The following is a 19,507-nucleotide window of genomic DNA, read 5'->3' as shown; positions in this document are numbered from 1 at the left end:
GTCAGTGGGTTGGGGATAGGAGGTCCCCCATGCTTGACGTTCAGCCCAGAGGGAATCTGTCTTCGGCCTTGGCCCTGAGCACTTCAGCTCTTTGAAGGCTCCCGCCATGCTCTGTGCTGCGAGCCCATGTCTGAGCAGGCTGGGCTTTGCCAGAGCGGGTTATGTGGGTGAGGCCTGCACGCAGACCGGTCTGGACAGAGGAGCAGAAGTAGACCTGTTGACTTCAGGAGGGCCTCAGTCAGTCCCACCTGGGCAGGTCGGGAGGAGCCGCTGTGCCTGGGTTCCCCGGGGGCCTCTGTTAGGAGGGTCCAGCATAATGCAGCTTCTCCAGGACCCAGAGCTCACCCTCTGCATGCCCCCATGGCCCGGCCCTCGGTGCAGGAGCGGTCCTTGGTTTCTCCGGAGAAGATTGTTTTCCAGTTGCGTAGGTGGTTAGCAGGGTTGAAGTTTGCAGACTCTAGTGGCATTTGGTGGTATCCAGTTTGTTGGCGGTTCAAATTTGTGTGTAAGCCGCTGGAAGGGAACGGTAGAACAGATGCCCTGGGCCCTGCCAGCGTCTCTAACTGCGGTGGCTGACCTAAATAATTAGTGGTGCGGCCCAGTTGGTTGGGAATAGTCAAGGCCCGAAGGTACCTGTGTTAGTGCCAGAGTCCTGGCCACCAGCTCTGGGCAGCGGGCCCCGGGCAGCGCCCCCTTCAGGCTGGGAGCAGTGACCGCAAGTCACACTGTGGACTTACCCAGTTTCCCCTCACCCTTCACTTTTCAAGATTCTTTCAACTTTACATTAAGAATCCTCTTGTCTACGTGCAACAAAAAGAAGCCACTTCATAGAGAAACCAAATGCAAGGCACGAGGAGGGCCAGCCCCATCCCACCCTCACACAGGAGGTCCCCAGTGCCCTCCCATCAGGGTTGCGGGAGCCACAAGTCTGCAGTGTCCACGCCGTGTGTGGATACCTGCGACCCGGCACCTATCTCCTCCTGTCAACAATGTGTATCAGAATGTACTTGAAACTGTTACCTTTCTGCTCTCTTGTTTGAATAATTAAAGGAGTTACAGAGGTTTTCTGCAGGTGTCTGTTCTGTGGCAGGGTTCCTCACCCCCTGGGCCATCTGAGAAGTCTCATCTTCTCCCACAAGGCTGTGCTGGAAACGTGAAGGGAAGGTCCCACTGAGACTGTGGACTTCGATTCCCTCGGTGTGCGGGTTCAGGCAGGCCGTGGGAAGATTTGCTTGTCACACTTGACCTCCTAGACAGGGTGGGGGCGGGGCAGGGGTGCAGAACGCACCTCATCCTCCCTGGTTGAGAGCCTCTGGCTGTCTGCATCACAGCCACCCGGGAAATGTCAGGCAGATGTGCAAAGGCCAGTGAGCTGCAAGATTTGGTAAGGAAACAGCACAGTGCCTGCTGGTGAGTCTACTGCCGGGCTGGTGTCAGGGGGTAGCTCCCGGTCAGCGTGCAGGGTTCTCTGCTGACTCAGAGAAGTGGTCGGTCCCTCCTTCAGAGAGAATGACCCACTCTGGGAGGTGTGGGGGTGTGGTGAGAGGCCTGGGGAGGTGACTTTCAAATAATTTCTTATGAGCAAATCACAAAATATTCTGTGAGCCCCGATTTCTCCCAGATTCTCTGCCAGAATTGCATTCTAGGATGGGGTTGGGATATAACAGGCCCGGGACAAATCCAGCCCACTGCCTGATTTTATACAGCACACCAGCAGAGATTGGTTTTTCCATTTTTAAATGGCTGGGGTGGAGAGGAAGTCTATAGAAGAATAATATGTCGTGCACTGTGAGAAGCAGGTGAGATGTGAGATTCAGCGTCCATCAGCAAAGCTCTGTTAGAAACGCAGAGTCCACAGGTGCCTCCCACCTCCCGTGGCCGGGCTGAGCAGGTGCACCAGAGACCCTGTCCCCAAAGGCATGGCCCACAAGCCTGAAATAGTTACTATCCAGGTCTTCACGTAAGAAGTCCCCCCCCCCACCTTAAATCTCATACCAAAACCAAGTGAGGTTGTGGGGTGGACTGCGGCCGGGGCCCAAACACAGTGATGGGGACCTTGTTGCAGCGCGCGTTTCCGTCAAAATTTCAAGGGTCACCACACAATCGTGCTTCTCACTGAGACCAGAAGGGACGCGGTGGGGTAACAGGTCCAGGAGAGCCCCAGGAGCAGCACCTCGGCCTGGCGCTGGAGCAGGCAAACCTCATATCGAACACGTGGGAGCCCAGCTGGCAGAAACCAGCTGTGAAGGAGGGTTTTCTGACCGACGGAACCAGAATGTGGCCAGAGAATGCCTCTCAGCCTTCCTTCTCCCGACCCCGTGAACGTCATCTGTATTTGGAGAGAAACTCCTTTGTCTTTTTGGGTCTGAGCTTGATTTCTCTCAAACTGAGAAGGAAATCTTAAAATTCACATTCCGGAGTAGAAATGAGCTTCGAGTCCCATGACAAGGAGCCACGAAACATCTGTGGGAGACAGCACATTCAGGGGGTGTCTTTGGTTTTCAGAGTGAGGGGCTGCTCAACCTTCTTAGAGGGAACCGAAGATGAAGTAGAAGTGATATTATACTCCAAAAATCCAAGGACACACTCCCCTGAACTACAGAGTTTGGTTCCTGGGTGGAATCCTGTGTCCCTTTGCTCTGGTCACCAGCTTTCGTCCCCAGGAGCTCCCTTCCCCGGGGCCCTAGGAAGACAGAAAAACCACCCCATGTCTTTAAGAGGGAGCCCCATGCCCACGGTCCCTGTGTTTGTCACACTGCTGGCCCATGTCATCTGAATCCCAGCCAAAACCTTCCAGACAGACTGTGCCTGCCTCACCTAGCTCAGCACTGGGTCACCCAAAAGAGCTGAGGAAGTAGGAGCCCCGCCCAGAAGTGGGTGTGTGTGTACAGGAGAGACCTATCTGCTGTTTGAAAAAGAGCTTCAAAGTGTCAGCAACACAGAGGACCACAACAAAGAGGACCAAGGCCTGGGTGAACCCGCCCACTGAACCCACAGTCTGTGGGTGTTGCTGTTCTTATTACTTGGTGATATTGGTGGAAAGCTCAGTCATTTCTCCCCAACCTGGGGCGCCGCAGAGCTGAGTGAGCCATGGCCAGGCTCCTCCTGTTCCCATGTCCCAAAGGTCCTGTGTCCCAAAGGCTTTGCCTAGAGCCACTTCTCTCCTGATTGTTGCAGGGCCTCCTGGAACACAGATTCCACTGTGTGTGCGCAGCCCGCCCGGCTCCGGGTTCCACTGGGAATGCAGGCTCCTTCTCTGCCTGCCAGGCCCTCACGGGAGGCACATGGCAGGCGGCCAGGTAAGCCCTCAGGAGGCTCCTGGCACCACCACTAGGGAGGATGCATGCAGCCAGTCACTCATACCAACGCATCCCACCTCCAGACAGGCAGGTCCAAGGTGCCCAGAGTTTTCCTGGGAGCCCAGCCCAGGCAGCCTCCTGTCTGCTGCAGGCCCTGGCCCTGGCCCTGGCCCTGCCCGGGCTGAGAGTTAGAGGGGCAGGTCTGAGGAGACGCGACGCCTGGGCAGGGCCTGGGCCTTTCTCTTGGCCCCCTGGTCGCCTCTGCACCCAAGCGCCTGGCGGGTCAGCATCACCAGCGCCGGCCGCGCAGCGCGTTCCTCAGTGGAGTCCGAGCGCCCTCTGGTGGCCGCGGCGGGCGAGCGCAGGCGAGCCCTACATGGGAGCTGGGCGGGCGCACGCCGTCAGGGCCGCCGGGCAGCCTCCAGGGGCTGATCCCAACGAATATCACCAGGGCCTCTGAAGAAGACAGGGCAAGTGACAGAAGAGTCGGAGCGGTTAGAGAGGGCGGTGCCGCCCGTCCTGCGTCCCCTCCCACCCCGGCAGCCGCCCTCAGCCACCCCAGCCGACCTCGGGGACACCTGACCTGCTCCCTGTAAGACAGAGCAGCTCTCTTCTTGCGCGGCGTTGGGAAAATGGAAGACTCCAAGAGGAATTGGGAAGGCTGATTTCATACGCAGTTGGAATGCGGGGCGACAACCCACTTGCAACTCTTTAGGGTCCCAGGGAGGCAGGTCCTGCAGAGGGAGGCCCGTGGGGCCCTGTGTTCTGCCCAACTGGGTGGGGGGCTCACCTCCCCAGGGCAGGCTGCTCACGCCCCCTCCAGGCCACACCAGCCCTGCATTGAGGGGCAGGACAGCAGCAGTTGGGGACCCGGGGATGACAGAGGCCCGCTCATGACCAGCCCGGGACATATTTCATTCTTCCAGGCTCTGCGATTTAATTTAAACAAGCCTGTGCACCCCTCATGGGCCCAACCCCTGCAAGGGGGCCTGAACTGTCCCCTGACACACACGACACCGCACACAGGCCACAACAGCTGCCCCAGTTGGTGGGCAGAGCTATTTATAGACAGCGCTCCATCGGTCCTGAATTCTAGGGGTTCAGCCAGAAACAAGCTTTTTAGGTCAGGGAAATGAGTTTAAAAATACTTCTGTCTGCCTGTGAGTGCGCCAGGCAGGGAGGAACAACCAGGCGCGGTGGCCCCAGGAGGACCCTCTAACAGGCAGGCCTGGTGACCCAGCTGGCACGCCCTGGCTGGCACGCCCTGGTTGGCACACCTGGTTACACCGCTCCGCCCGTGGCCGGTCACCCACCCTCTCACAGGCCTCAGCTCTCAGAGGCCTGGGCAGGCTTCCTTCCCTGCGTGGCCCGTGACCTCTGGTCCCCCTATTCACCAGGACATCTGGATAAAGTGAGTCCATGTCTGTGGGCCAAACGGGTGGACGCAGGAATATGACCCGGGTGGCAGGCACTCCCTCGAGTGGAAGCTGGTGCAGGGTCCAGACCATGCATGCCATCAAGGGCTCTGAGATCAAGTGACAGGAGCAGCAATCTGGGATGTAAATGCTGTGCTCCTCTGTGAACAGGCAAGGTGGGGGCCCGGGATGGGAGGTCCGGCAGCGGTGCCACCCAGGGTGCCAACTATCCCGTTTTTTAGGACAAACAGTTGAGGGGCACAGGCAAGGGGGTAGCTCCACGTTCTGGCCTGACAGTCGGAGAAGATGGGCCCAGAGAACTGCATTCGGGGTTGTTAGCAGGGTGGGTTTTTGGTTTGGGTCGACAGATCTCTATTAGGAACGTACAAGCCCATTTCAGACGCTAAGGAAAATCTTAAGGAACTCACGCTCTTCAAGTTCTCAGCACAAAATGGGGAAAGCCCACGTTACTGTACACGAGGCAAGTGGAGGGGGAGACCCCCTCTGCTTCAAATCCTTGTCACAGCAAGCAATGGTGGTTCTGAGCCAGGCTTTACGTCCTTGCGGTGCTGACAGTCACACACGAGAAAGTTACACTTGAAGAAAGGTTGCCAGCCCTGGCAGGTTGGCTCAGCGGTACAGCATCGGCCCAGCGTGTGGAAGTCCTGGGTTCGATTCCCGGTCAGGGCACACAGGAGAAGCACCCATCTGCTTCTCCACCCTTCCCCCTCTCCTTTATCTCTCTCTTCCCCTCCCGCAGCCAAGGCTCCATTGGAGCAAAGTTGGCCTGGGCGCTGAGGACAGCTCCATGGCCTCCATGGTCCTCAGACACTAGAATGGCTCTGGTTGCAACAGAGCAATGCCCCAGATGGGCAGAGCATTGCCCCCTGGTGGCCATGCCAGGTGGATCCCAGTCTGGCGCATGTAGGAGTCTATCTGACTGCCTCCCCGCTGCTCACTTCAGAAAAATACAAAAGAAAAAAAAGGTTACCAAGGGAGGGAGCAGGTCCAAACCTCCCGTTTCAGGACACTTTCCAGTGTGTGTTAGCTTACCCCAGTGGGAGGGGAAGGAGACTGGACCTCACCCACCCCTGTACACACTGGTAGCGCCACGTCCCTCTTCCCACTTCAGCCTGAGTGCCTGGCTGTGCCCCCAAACTGGAGCATCCCCAACAGATGACTGGGAGGACCACCCAAGTTCTTTATAATGATGAGGGACAGTCTAGGTCAGGGGTCCCCAAACTTTTTACACAGGGGGCCAGTTCACTGTCCCTCAGACCATTGGAGGGCCGGACTATAAAAAAAACTATGAACAAATCCCTATGCACACTGCACATATCTTATTTTAAAGTAAAAAAACAAAACGGGAACAAATACAATATTTAAAATAAAGAACAAGTAAATTTAAATCAACAAACTGACCAGTATTTCAATGGGAACTAAGCTCCTCTCACTGACCACCAATGAAAGAGGTGCCCCTTCCGGAAGTGCGGCGGGGGCCGCATGCGGCCCACGGGCCGTAGTTTGGGGACCCCTGGTCTAGGACATGGTTGTATCCAGAGCTGGCCTGGACTGAGAAATGGGGTTACCTAGAGCAGACGTGAACTTGACCTTTCCTTACAATGTGGTGATAAGTTGCCAACACCTTGGGATTTTATGGGACCATTGACTCCACAATTCCACCTTCTTTAGAAGAGACACAGAAGAAACCACCGTGGATTTGCTGTGGCTGCCACAGCAGTGCAAGTCTGGGCAGTGGCCTCTGTGTCCAACACCAAGGACATAGGTTAGTTACAGTGCTTTGTCCAGTGGATGCCACTCAGCTAGTGAGACGACATGGAAGAGCCTCACAAGAAACTATTCGCCATGTAGTATTACACGGGAAAGCTGGTTCTGGAACACTCACACAGTGGGGGCCCATTCGGGTGTGTGCATGTGCACGTGTGTGTATGTGTGCATGTTTCTGTGCATGTGTGTACAGCTGCATGCACACGTGCAAACATGCTTCTAGCCCAGCATGCACATGTGCATGTCTGTTCATGTGTGCACGTGCGTAATGCATTTGTATTCAATCGGGTACATGCATGTGTGAGTACATTTGCATGTGTGTGTGCATGTTTGTTCTCATTGTATATGTGCATGCTTGCATGTGCATGTGCAATGTATGTGTACATGGATGTGCGTTTGTGCACTTCTGTGTACGTTTGTGTATGTGTGTGCATTCTTAGAAAACATTGGGCAAGATGCACACTGACATCTTCCCAGTGAGTCTCTCTGGGTCGTGAACAAGCAAAAATAAAATAACTTGAAAATTTTTAAGAAGATTTTTGTCCTGTTTTGTTTTGTTTCCCCTCTAAGTCCATTTTAGGGCCCCTTGGTCAGCAGGGAGTCCTGGGCAGCCACTGCGATGCTAAGGATCTGGGGTGTGGGGACCCTGCATCAACTGCTGCTTCTAACCCAGCATGCATGATAGTGTAGGGCAGGAGTCCCCAAACTACGGCCCGTGGGCCACATGCGGCCCCCTGAGGCCATTTATCCGGCCCCCGCCGCACTTCCGGAAAGGGCACCTCTTTCATTGGTGGTCAGTGAGAGGAGCATAGTTCCCATTGAAATACTGGTCAGTTTATTGATTTAAATTTACTTGTTCTTTATTTTAAATATTGTATTTGTTCCTGTTTTGGTTTTTTTACTTTAAAATAAGATATATGCAGTGTGCATAGGGATTTGTTCATAGTTTTTTTTAATGTCCAGCCCTCCAACAGTCTGAGGGACAGTGAACTGGCCCCCTGTGTAAAAAGTTTGGGGACCCCTGGTGTAGGGCGTCTGAAATGGTGTCGGTCTTCAGCCTCTCCTAAGGGCTCAGGAGTCACTCAGAGAAGCACCCTGGGGGTCTGGGATGGACATAGATGGTGGGATGTCCATAAACTGATGAGATTCCTCTCTCCAGACTCAAAGCCAGTGAGTGACCAAAAGGCGCCCCCTCCCAATATTCTCATTGTTGGGGCAACTCCTGGGGCTGAGCTCAGGTGACCTGAGTAGCCAGGCTCTGGTCTCAGATGCATGGGACTAGACCGACAAGGTCCCGAGCAAGGCACACCCGTTCTTCCAGTCCTGGTCCAGCCCGGCTCTGACATTCTTGGATTTGTCTGCCCAGTGCCATCAAGGGGGCAGCACTGGAACTGTCTCTCTCTGTCCTCCACACCTGGCACCCCATGGACACTGAATTAGCGAAGGAGTGAGCAAATGAAGCAATGAATGCAGAACAGGCATTCTCAGAAATGCCACCTGGTGGCCACAGTTGGTCTGGTGGCTGCAGTGTTGTCCCCAGGGAGGTGGGCTGTCCCTGTTCATTGAGCACCATCTGCTGGGCAGCTCTGAAACCCGCTGTCAGGGAAGCCCCACCCTCCTAAACACACACACACCTGCCTTGGGGCCCTATTTCAGAAACCAGGACCAAAAGGATTAGCTGTCGTCTTCACGCAGAAGTGGGCCATCTGTAGCACTAAGCCTCCCCAAGGACCGCTGCGGGGCTATCTTGGGGGACAGACACCTAAACGCTGCTGCAGGGACCCGACCCAGATAAGCCCCACCCAGGAAAAGGGGTGTTCAGGAGCCTCCCCCAAAAGCAGAGACCCTGAAACAGATGAACGCAGAAAAAGCGGCCCCTTGAGATGTTGGAGCAGAAGCGGTGGACACCGTGGGAACCCCTCTTTATGCGATTTTATTTCAACCAAAAATGGAGGGTTTCGAACTGCAGAATGCACTGAGAATCACTTGTGTCTTTATAAATAAATGCTTCACGGCTGTAACTTCAACTCCCAGGGAGGCTGTGGGCTGAGCTGAGCCAGTGAAGGAGACCCCAGGTGCAGGGGCCGTGCTGGGGGCAGGTTCTGTCAGCAGGAGGGGGTACTGCAGCCTGGAACCTCACTCACGCCCACCCGCCTCTATGGTGGGGAAGGGGGGGTTTGATCTGATCTCGGCTCTCACCACACCCACTCTCAGTCCTGGGGTCTGGCCTCTCATCACCAGGCACAGGTATTGGACACAAGCTCAGCAGTTGGTCAGCACCCAACGCTTCCTGCCCAAATCAAACCCAAGCCTATCAGAGGTCACAAGGCCAGTCAAGGCTGCCTTGGCCACCTGGGTCAGCCCAAGACGGTCCCATCCCTCTGTAACCCAGAAGCACCAGACTCTGCATCCTGGGGATCCCACGGTTGGGGGTCCACCGGTGTGGGTCCTTTGATACCTGAGCATGTCAGACCCAGATGTGGGGAGAACCTGATGGGAAGGTAAGGGGCCACCAATCTCCTCCCTCTATAGTGCATGACTACTGTTAAGGCACAAATTTCCTTTGAAAACTATAAAAAGCGTATGTAGCGTTTTAAAAACTTTTTAAAGTACAACTCCCCACTTGCAACAAAACAGAACGCAGTGGTGCCACCTGGTGTGCTGGTTCAGACCCACACAGACCTGCAGAGCGGTGAGGAGGACGTCACCTTGACCTTCCTGGGGCCCGAGGGGGGCACCAAGGGGTGAGCCCGGGACCAGCACCCCCGGCCACCCTCAGGGACCCTGGCTGTGCTCTGTCCGCATGCGGAGGGGCAGGCAGGGCTGAACCCGAGTGAAGAGATGAAATAAAAGCTACAGAAGAAGACTGGAAACTTTGAAGGTATTTTATTAACACAGCTTTCAAATTACAATACAGTTCACAACACAGTTCAGAATGAAATCACACAAATGATACACAACAATACATTTTCCAGCTACGTCACGACTCTGTACATCTACTCCCGAGAAGGCTGTCACAGGGATGAGCACGTGGATGGGGGACAAGGCACATCGGCCCATGCACAGCGCACTCGCTCGGAAGGACACACGACGTAGGTCACCCAGAGGAAGGGAGCCGCCCGCCGGCAGCTGTGAGCACCCACTGCACCGGCGGCTTCGGACTCCACAGCAGAGCCGCCCACGCCCGCGGGCAGCGCACTAGGTTAGGAAGGGTCAGTCAGCCAGAGCAGTGGCCAAGTCACGCAGGCCGGCGCCTCCCAGCGGAATAATAGGCGTTACTACTAACACTGAACTCATGCAAGAGTCCTGCAAAGTAGAGGGCAGAACAGAGGATTAGTGCGGCCTCTCGGCGGCAGGGCTGCTGGGCGCTGGCCTCGCCTAGTCCCACTGCAAACAACAGAACTGAGGGTTATTCTCTCCGCAGACCTAGGGGAGGAAGTCAGGAGCAAACACCTGTCGAAGCAAAGGTTGAGAGGTGATCCAAGTGAAGCACAGTGCACACGTCGGCACTGCGCAGAGGGTCGAGGACGTCCCGCTGTCGCCACGGCACGGCGGGCAGAGCCCGGGCATGGGCATGGGAGGTGGGGCAGAGAGGGAGGTGGTGGGGGGACAGGAGCGCAGGTGGGGCTGTGCGGGGACAGCCCAGCGCAGGCAGGAGGCCTGGGGGCCCAGCCCCAAAGCAACAGCAGCAGCAGCAGCAGCAGCAAGGAAAGAAGCAGCGCAGAAATGAAAAGCATCAGGTTTGGGGCTTTGTTGTCGTTGAACCTGAAAATTAAATGGTGGAATTAAAGCCCGAGAGTTTGAATCCTCGCAGAGGAGAGCGGTTCTGGAGCCCACACCTGTAGAAAGCAAAGCTGAGTTATAAACTCCCGTCGACAGTCTAAATGAGGGCGAAAGCATGTCAATCTTCGAGTGAGGAGGCCGAGTCTCAGAAGACTGCGGAACTCGTAACAGTTCCGAGTCCTCAACCAGCGGCATCCGCTGGGCACACCCTTCCACCCAAAAGTGGTTCGAGAGACCGTCATGCTGGAAACATGCCGAGGTTCACTTTTCAGAGTATACTAAGTTACTAAAAACAGTATATGGAAACAACACATCCGTCTGTCCACTCTGTGGAACACGTTAAAATTTAAAAGCGATGTGACGTTTCCTTATAAAGGGCCTGTATTTTCCTATATACCTTTCAAAATTAGTAAACTAAAACAAAGCACAAGAGCAACATGAGGACCTCCTCACACTTTAGATGGTTAGAAGTGGAAGGAGAGAGCTGCTGCTCGCTGACCGCACCTGCTCTAGCTGCCCACCTGACCTAGAAGACTTCCTATCATAGCACGGCAGAGAAGGGGGGAGGGGCTGCACACGCTCCAGAAGAGGCGGGTCACCCAGGGAGAGCTGAAGACCCTTCCCAGCCACACGTCACCGGAAGGTACACTGAGATCCAATATGAATCAGCAGGTTGGCTCGGTTCTAGTATACAAAACCGTGGGCTGTGAGTAATGAAAATTCAATAGGTTGCAAAAAAACCTTACACAAAAATCCTTAGGATTCAATAGGAAATCAAGGCTACACGCCTTTGGAGAGCACTCGTTTACGAATGTAAAAAATAACATTTCATTCACCAGTTTTAAAAAACTGTTGGAAGGTTCATTGAAATGCTCATTAAGTACAAAAAATTATCTAAACTGTTTCCCTAACTGACCTGACTGTGGCTTCCTTCCTGGGGGTCTCCTGGTCCAGTTAGCCCTCCAGCCACCCTGCTGGGGAACCCCTCAGAACAGGCACTGAGAAACCTGTGAGGAAACAGCCCCCCGGGAACACGTGCTGCCCCTGCTCCCAGAAGCACCCAACAAGGGCTCCGGACCGCTCCGGACCGCGAGGAGCGAGAGCAGGACCCCAGCGGGGCAGGAGGGGTTGGGGCTCAGGGCCAGCACCTTGGACCTCACTCCAAACCTAGCTGTCCTCAGCGGGGTCCCCGGTGGCCCAGCGCTCTGCGAGCACGTCAAGCTTACCTTGAGTCAAACAGAAATAAAAAACAAAATAAACAGAACAAAACAAACAAACTGAAAGCCAAAAGAAAAGAAAAGGGAAAACTGCTCAAACTTGGCCCTGTGAGCAGGTGCTACTTCTCTACCACACAAGCCACAGACCCTCCTGGTGGAAGACCCGCAGGCCACCGAGTGCAGGCGCCTCTCCTGGTGGCGCCCGCCCGCTGCCCGCCGCCCCGCACTTCCCAGTTGACTGCCTGTACCCACGTGGGGTCAGGACACAGCTACCCCTTCAGCAAGACCGGCCTCCCCCAAAGCCCCCCTTCCTCCTGCACTGCACCCCACACCTCCCAGCAACAAAGTTTTCTGTTGGCAGAATTAAGCAAAATACTTTTTGAAAAAAAAGGACTTCCGGATGCAGGGTCTAAGCTCTGTCACAATTCAGAAACACTACAGAACCAAGTATGAACAATGGTTTCCCAGGACCTTTACAAATCATGATAAAGACGACCCAAATTAAAAGTGCTTATAACAAAGCCAGCCCTCCCCATCTCCCCACCCCACCCTCCCCTTCCTCCTCCCATCCCCTCACCTCCCCTCACCTCCTGGGACAGGGGTGGGGGGAAGCCACAGGCACCTACTTGATACTGCCTGTCCAGAAACAGAGACCCTCAACATTTCTTTAGGAAAGAGACAAGGTTTCTCCTTTAGAAGAGTATCAGTATAACGAGTTAACAAACGTGGCCAGACCAACAGTACGCAAGGCGACGCACAGATAGGTGAACTGGTTACAGCACAGATCAAAACAAGGTCAGGTGGAGAAGTACCTGAGCTCCGATCACCTCCTGTGTTTACCTTACGAGATACACTGTATTCACTGGCTTCAAGCTTCTGGAGTTGGTGGACAAATAATACACAGGTCAGGATCAATGTATTGACTTACTCCCATCTTTATAAAAATCGAATACACACACGAACACATCAACAATTATGGAACTGCGTCCATTCAACTTTGATGAGACAACATGAGAGAACTAGCAGAGAGCTAAGGTGCTGCTGAGCCGCAAGTATTTCCAGTCACACTCAGTTTTCAAGGGTCCGTATTTACACTGCATGAATGCTTCTCGTCTTGTTTAAATGCATGATAAATAAAGAACAGAGATAATGGTTGCAACAGATCTTCCAAGAGGGTTCAGCTACGGCGTGCGACTTCCCTGCGAGAAGTGCACCAACATGGAAATAGCGTGCCTTTCTAATTCTGCTTCTTTCCTCTGCAGTTTCCTCCAAGGAAACTCGGTGTCCCTGGGCCCAGCGCACCGCAGGGTCTGCACCCAGTGGGTGGGCACACGGAGCGGGCCACTTTCCCCTGGAGGACGAACTTCTAAGGAGTCTCAGGAGGAAGCCTGCCCAAGCGTGCAGACGGGTACAGACACACACCCCAGGCATCCGCGGTGTCAGTGCCGAGAGCGGCAGCCACGTCTGTCCGGAGCACAGAGGCCCATGCAGGACGCGTTTCCCATCACTATGGGCCGGCCTCTCAGAGAACACATGCGGGCTTTGGTCTGCAAGCACAGAGTACCAGTCTGCCTCAGGAAGTAGCCGAAGTTTAACTTGTCTCACTGGACCCAAGTCCGCGCAACACAGTCCAGCACCTGTGAGCCTGCCCACTGCCGCCCAGAGTGGGGAGTGGGCTTCCGCTAACTCACCAATTCAGTGTAGCAACCTGTGGCCTGAGCCAACGCAACCACCTTTTACATATGAACACACCTGGAGCTACCTGTGAGCATAGGCAGTGAGCCGTGCCAAGCAGCTGACGGGCACAGAGCACTGACCCATGGGAAACCCACTGGGACATCTGGGTGGGTCAGGACACGGCACCATCTACCGGGCCATCAGGGGCTCTGCAGGGCCCAGGGACCTGGGAGTGTCCGCCCTCTCCTGAGCTGGGACCTTCTGTGATCCACGGCCAGCACCCTCCTCCTTGAGGCTACACTCAGACCCTATGCCATCTGAGGATTGGGCTACACAAGGCCTCACACGTCATTCCCCTCGAGTTCTGGTCACTTACTTTGAAAAAGTAAAACAAATGTCAACTGTGAACACAGGACGGCACAAGTAGCCACACCCTGAGTCCAGCTCCCATGAGGAGGCCGAGGTGCCTCACCACACAGGCTGTGCCTACTCTGGTCCCTGCTGGACGTGCCAGAGACATGAAGTGGCAACAAGCTCCAGTTTCTACTAGCTCTGTGGCAAACTCTGACACGACGGCTCGGATACAAACACAGCGGAGACGCCTGGGCATGCCCTAGTGTCATCTGCTCAAACAGCTCAGGTCCACAATGGAGCAAACCCTAAGTGAAACTGTCCCGTGAGCAGGAACACCACAAGGCAGTTGCTCAGCATGTGCCCAGCCGAATCTGCCTCAGGCTGCCCTGTGCAGAGTCCGGTCCCACCTGAAGGAGCCTCACAAAATTCCTCAGCAGGGTCACAGGTGACACACACACTTCTCTCTGGGTCTCACCGTCCCCATGAGATAGGCCTCCCTCACCCCATGGGCCACAAAGGGTGGCACGGCAGGGTCCGTGTCACTGTGCTCTCAGGTCTGCTGAAGAACAGTGCCGCCCCGCTCAGAAACGGAAAGGTGAATCAAAGCAACGATAACCATCTTCCCAGAGAACGCTGCCTGTCAGAGTTGGTGGCAGGGGTCTGCCACTCGGGGCTGCATTTAAAAAGAGAAAGAAGCCAGTCAAGTCTGACCAAGATCTGGCATTCCTCTGCCCTGCAGGGTCCTCCCGTTGGGGCCAGGGCCGCAGCCAGAGCAGCACACACAGCCCCTCTGCACCCGAAAGCACAGGGTGACAGCCTAGCCTGGTCCTCGCCTTTCCTGGGGAGAGCTAGGAAGGGGTGGGAGCCCCTTCAGGAACTCGGAACATGCAGGTGGTGCTCTGGTGACCTTCACAGGAAGCGGAATCTGCCACTCACAGGCACCCTCCACACACCAGCCGTCTGGGGCACGCGGCCATCAGCTACAGACACGCAAACCCGCGCCTGTGTCACGAGGGTCTCTGGAGCCTCCCTGAGAAGACGCTCTGATCTGGCCTGCACGGAAGATGAGTGCAACCATTATCAAATGTTCTCTGCTGGGAAAAGTCCTCAGAACTGGTGCCGCTAACGTTCCTTCCTGAACCTAAGTCACATGAACGATCGATCAGACAGTAAGATCTCGAAGAACACGTCTACATGCACTGTGAGCACTTCGAAAACTAAAAAAAAAAAACAAAAAAATCCTCGAGTTCTCAGAGGTGACAACAGAATTTGAAGCCTTCTAACACCAAACTCCAGCCCGCCACGTCCCGCAAGTTCATTTCTCCCGGAGTCCATGCTGGGCTGCCCGGCGCTGCAGACATGAGTTAGCAGACTGGACGGCGGCCTCCTTGGCGGTCTGGCGCACGGCTCCCGTGAAGAAACTCCGCAGCTTGTGTATACAGCGTGGGCTCAGCTGCCCCGCTAGCACTCACTCAACAACCAGGGCCACGTTTATGTGGGACAGGTCTACCATGTGCCTGCAGAGACCGAAACGGACAGCATTAGGGCATCCGCACCCCAGCGCGTGAGCAGCAGGAAAGCAGCACAGGGAACGATGGGCCCCCACATGGGACTAGCTGTTCCAGGGAAGCGCAGGCAACAGAGAGCATCGCCATCAAACAAGGGCGGTCCACAGCGGGAAGGGCTGTGAGCACGGCTGTGTGCGCCCAAGGCCACAGCGATAGTGGGCGGATGTGCACTAGCACATGGAGCAGCAGCGGCCCAACCCAGAGCAGACAGGGAGAGGCCCCGCCCACCCCATCCCCATCACCAAGACCACGCAAGCCGCACTACCTGTGGAACTTCTGCTGGAACGCGAGCGCGTGGGCGGGCTCCTTAAACTTCGCTATGGCTTTCCGTTGCTGGGGGAGCATCTGTAAACTCTGCAGAAGGAAACAGAAGCGTTTTAGCATCACACTGCCTACGGTATGAAAACATCCAAATGTGTAGCCATTAGATGCAATACAAAGTCAAGTTCAGGCTGACCGCTGGGTCGCTAAAACAAACGAATCCTATTTTCCTGACAATTTTTCTTATCCATCCAGATAACATGTCCCAAAACAATACGCTTCAGTGAGTTGTTCCCCTGCCAGGGACTTATATCCTCCAAGACTGGCGTTAAGACCTTCCCTCATCTGACCATACAACTGTCCCATCTCTCCCCTGAGGCTTCTCTTCGGCTGGTGGCAGGCATCCTAGAGAGTTGTCACTTTCGGTTCTCATGCCTTCCCATTAGGCAATTTCCCACGGAATCTTGATTTTGAAAATAACTATACACTCCTCTTCTAGAAAAATGTTTCTAGACTCCAGTTGTGATGACCTCCTATGAGTGATTCCCCAAAGTAAAATGATGGCACAGAGCTTCGTTTCCACCACTGACCATATACAACAGTAAAGTGCTGTAAGGTTCCTTGGTTGTATCTATGCAGCTTAACCCTCACTGGGACGGAGGCGCTACCAGGGAAGGAGGCGTGAACCGCCATGAAGCTCCAACATCACGGTGACCCTGGCTCCTGTGCCATCGGCACACGGAAAGAGGACACTGTCTAAGGTCTGCCTCCCGCCCTGGCTGCACAGCTCGGAGGGTTAGAGCACCGTCCTAAAGCAGAGAAGTTGTGGGTCAGGGCACACCAAGGACAGGCTGATGTTCCTGTCTCTCTCCCTTTCCTCTTCCTCAAATCAACAAAATAAACACTAACCCCCCCCAAAAAAAGTCTGCTTTCTGGTTGTTCTCCTTTATTTACAATTTTATGCCCTTTCAAGAAACAAACCCTATTTTCTAAGTATGAGAATTTAATGCAGAAATTGTCAATATTCAGCCTATCAAAACGACAAATATCAGAAGTTTGTTTGGAAAGCCACATTTATCAATGGTCACCCTGATGTACTGTTAAGTTTTCAGAGACGAGAAGTCTTCAGACCCTTTCTGAGAGTTAAGTCACTGTTCTGCTTCCCATGGAAACTACAGGCTGACACACCCTGGGGTTGGCGCTTCCTGTGTCCCCATTCAGGCCCAAGGCCTGTGGGCAGCTGTCCCAAGTCCCGGCCACCTCCCCACCAGGATGTGGTGTCCCTCCTAGGACCCACCTGTGTGCATGTCCCTGCTGCACAAGAGGAAGTGTTACAGACACACGCCATCAACTCAGCAGTCCTGACGGACCATCAATACACTTCCCCTCCTGCCCACAGCTCCTCACACCTTCAGGAATTACTTGAAGCCAAAGACATGAAGGCAGTTGTTTTACACACAGCACGTGACCCAGCTTCAAAGTAGCCCCATCTGGGGGACAGCCCACAACCCTGGGGGCAGCCATCCTCAACTGTGGCCTTTGCTCCTCCAGACCCCATTGCTAGGAGACACGCACAGGATGCCTTATTCTGGAAGTCCCTGCACATGGTTGGAAATCTCAGCTGGCAGGGGCAGGCCTGGGCAGGGGCACGGGTCAGCAGTGGCATCTTGGCTAGCCCTCCTGTGTCGGTGGCTCTTGCTCACAGCCGTAACTGTGGCTCCTGTGTCTGGTCCGACACAGACGCTGTGTCTCCTGAGCTTCCTGATGTCCACGACCATGTCCACGTCCACCACTGGTTGCTCTGCCTTCCCCACCCTGCAGAGACTGAGCCTCCCACAGACATGCTCCCCCAAGCTGTGTTCTCACACAGCCTCCCGACACCCCGTCTTCTGGCTGCCTCACAGCAGTTCCGAAACTCTGTGTGATAGCCGCCAGCTGACACATGTCCACGAACTCCAGGTCCTGTGGCCGTGCCCAGACCTTCTGCACACCTGGTGATGCCAGGTTCCTGCAGGCCACACCTGACCATCCACTGTTCACTGCCCCAACATCCTGAACACAGGACAGCTGGCTGCTCTCACTGGAGGCACCAATATCTCCACTGTCAACCAGTCAGAGCCAGACACGATGCAGGTATTCTCGTGACCCGTCAGGTCAGGTCCTCCGACGGGACCCTACATTCCTGGCTGCTCCAGGGGGCCCCAGCGTTCGTGTGGACCAAGGCACTTACTGAGGCTGCTGACGTGGTGGCCTGCCACAGCTGCAGGAGAAGCCTGTGGGCCAGAACAGCTGGCGTGGGTGCCCAGCAGGAGGGCACCTGCTGCTACTCTGTCCTCCCAGTGACATGGGCTCCTGGTTTCTTCCATGCTGCTCCCTCCCAGGGAATGGTGAGTGAGCTATGTGGCAGCATTTACGGTCTTCTGTGGTTTATGAAGGTCTGACGAAAACACTAGACTCGCGGAGGCGAAAATCTCTGTCCAAAGTCGCTCACCAAGAAACAGCAAAATCAGGTCTCCCAGTGAAGTCTCACCTCAAAGCCCCACTCCAGCTGTTGCAGTTGCTGCCGCCTGCCTCCCAGGACAGCCAGGAAAGTGACACGGGCACCAGCAGAGCACATGGCCAGCACGGAGTCGGCACAGGCAGGCGGCGTCCGCAGGTGGCTATCCCTCTGGTAAGGGCCACAGAGATGCTAGCGATCACACACTGCCCTCTTGTGAGGAGACAGCATTTTATTCTCACCAGGCATTCCAATTGGTGAGACAGCGTTTTGTTCTCATACCAGGTATTCCATTCGGTGTGGACAAGAGAGAATGAGGCCAGGGCTCAGAGGCTGTGCCTCCCTGCTCTGTCCTCCACGGAGAGGAGGTGGGGCTGCTCCCTGGCGGCCTCCTACGGGGACACGCAGCCCACCCAGGCCCGCTCAAGGGGACTACTGTGACTTCACATGGCTGGCTCTCGCTGCGCCTTCACACCCCAAACTGAAACGCATCACCTCTCCTGTCATGTCTCCCTCTGGTTAGAACAGTCTCCGGAATCACTCCATCTGTCCTTATCCTGTAAATGAGGAGTCTACAGACAACCTAAAGAGGCCCGAGTGCACTGTAAGCAACTGGCTTGCGGGCAGTGTGGCTGTCGGCAGCCACACTGAGAAGCCCACCTCCACAGCCAGCAGAGTGGAGCGGACAAGCACGGCAACTTCCTACAAAGAACCCAGAGAACAAGGTCCTTCCCAGCACAGACGCAACACCGCCATTAAAGCGCGTGGACGCGAGGTGGCACCACAGCCTAAGGCGCACACACAGTCGCGCCAGCACAGCAGGCCTCACTTCCATCCCTTCCTTTCAAGCCTATTTCTATATAAAACAAAATTATAAGAAAACACTGTTATAAATACATTTTTAAAATTCATCCGCATCAGGTTCATCCTAACACTGAGTGGAAGCCTCTACATCAGCGTGGTTACAAAGTAGCACTTGTGACTGCGCTGTTGACCTCCCCATACTTGGGCTTACAACCCGTCCCCGGGGGCAGGGCTGGTGAGAACCAGGAGCGCAGGACTCGGTGGCAGGGTGGACGCACGCCCTGCACATGTGCTGACCTCATCACTTCTCAGGGACCTCCACGGGGACCCCTATAGTACTTCCTTTTAAGGGTAACTGATGTAACCAACAAAAACATTGCCCTCTCCTCTCTCTCATTAGAAACCATTCAACAATCTGACGTTATTTTTGCTCAGTGTCAAGTGCCCTCATTCCAGCTTTCTTTATAAAACCCTGACCCCTAATCCTCCTTTTTCAGAATAGGAAAAGGGGACAAATGGCGGGGAAGACTGAAGAAGAGCTCTCTAACTCCCAAATGCAGCTCAGACTCCCAGGCGGACAAGCCCAGACAGAGCTTTGGTCAGCAGCAGGGTGGACACAGACAGCACCCACAACACAGGCCCGGTCTGAAAAATATTGTCCCGCTCAGTGGCATGCAGCAGAACATCCAGAGTGCACATGAGGGAGCAGAGTGCTGCCATCACCACTCCCCACCCAACAGACTGCAGGACATCAGCCTTGTGACCCTTGCAGGCAACACCGGTCCTCGGAAGTTCTAAATCAGAACCACTGCTAACCTATAATTTGACCCCAAGTGCTCAGCCG

General features: G+C 54.9%; 1 protein-coding gene across 2 annotated transcripts in view; it reads right to left on the bottom strand.

Annotated features, from left to right (window-relative positions):
* Positions 1 to 12,421: 12,421 nt before the first annotated feature.
* The window catches only part of RBM33 (RNA binding motif protein 33), a 63,056-nt gene continuing 55,970 nt past the window's right edge, over positions 12,422 to 19,507 (bottom strand). For both annotated transcript variants that reach the window (XM_066234436.1, XM_066234437.1), the window contains exons 17-18: positions 15,367 to 15,455; positions 12,422 to 15,050 (exon numbers count right to left, since the gene is read on the bottom strand). In XM_066234436.1, the coding sequence (XP_066090533.1) occupies positions 15,002 to 15,050; positions 15,367 to 15,455 (138 nt within the window). In that variant the 3' untranslated portion in view covers positions 12,422 to 15,001. The remainder of the gene's footprint in view (positions 15,051 to 15,366; positions 15,456 to 19,507) is intronic.

This window comes from Saccopteryx bilineata, chromosome 6 (genome assembly GCF_036850765.1).
Source record: "Saccopteryx bilineata isolate mSacBil1 chromosome 6, mSacBil1_pri_phased_curated, whole genome shotgun sequence".
Classification (NCBI taxonomy): domain Eukaryota; kingdom Metazoa; phylum Chordata; class Mammalia; order Chiroptera; family Emballonuridae; genus Saccopteryx; species Saccopteryx bilineata.
The sequence above is the reverse complement of the archived record's forward strand: the minus strand, read 5'-3'. Positions and strand labels throughout refer to the sequence as shown.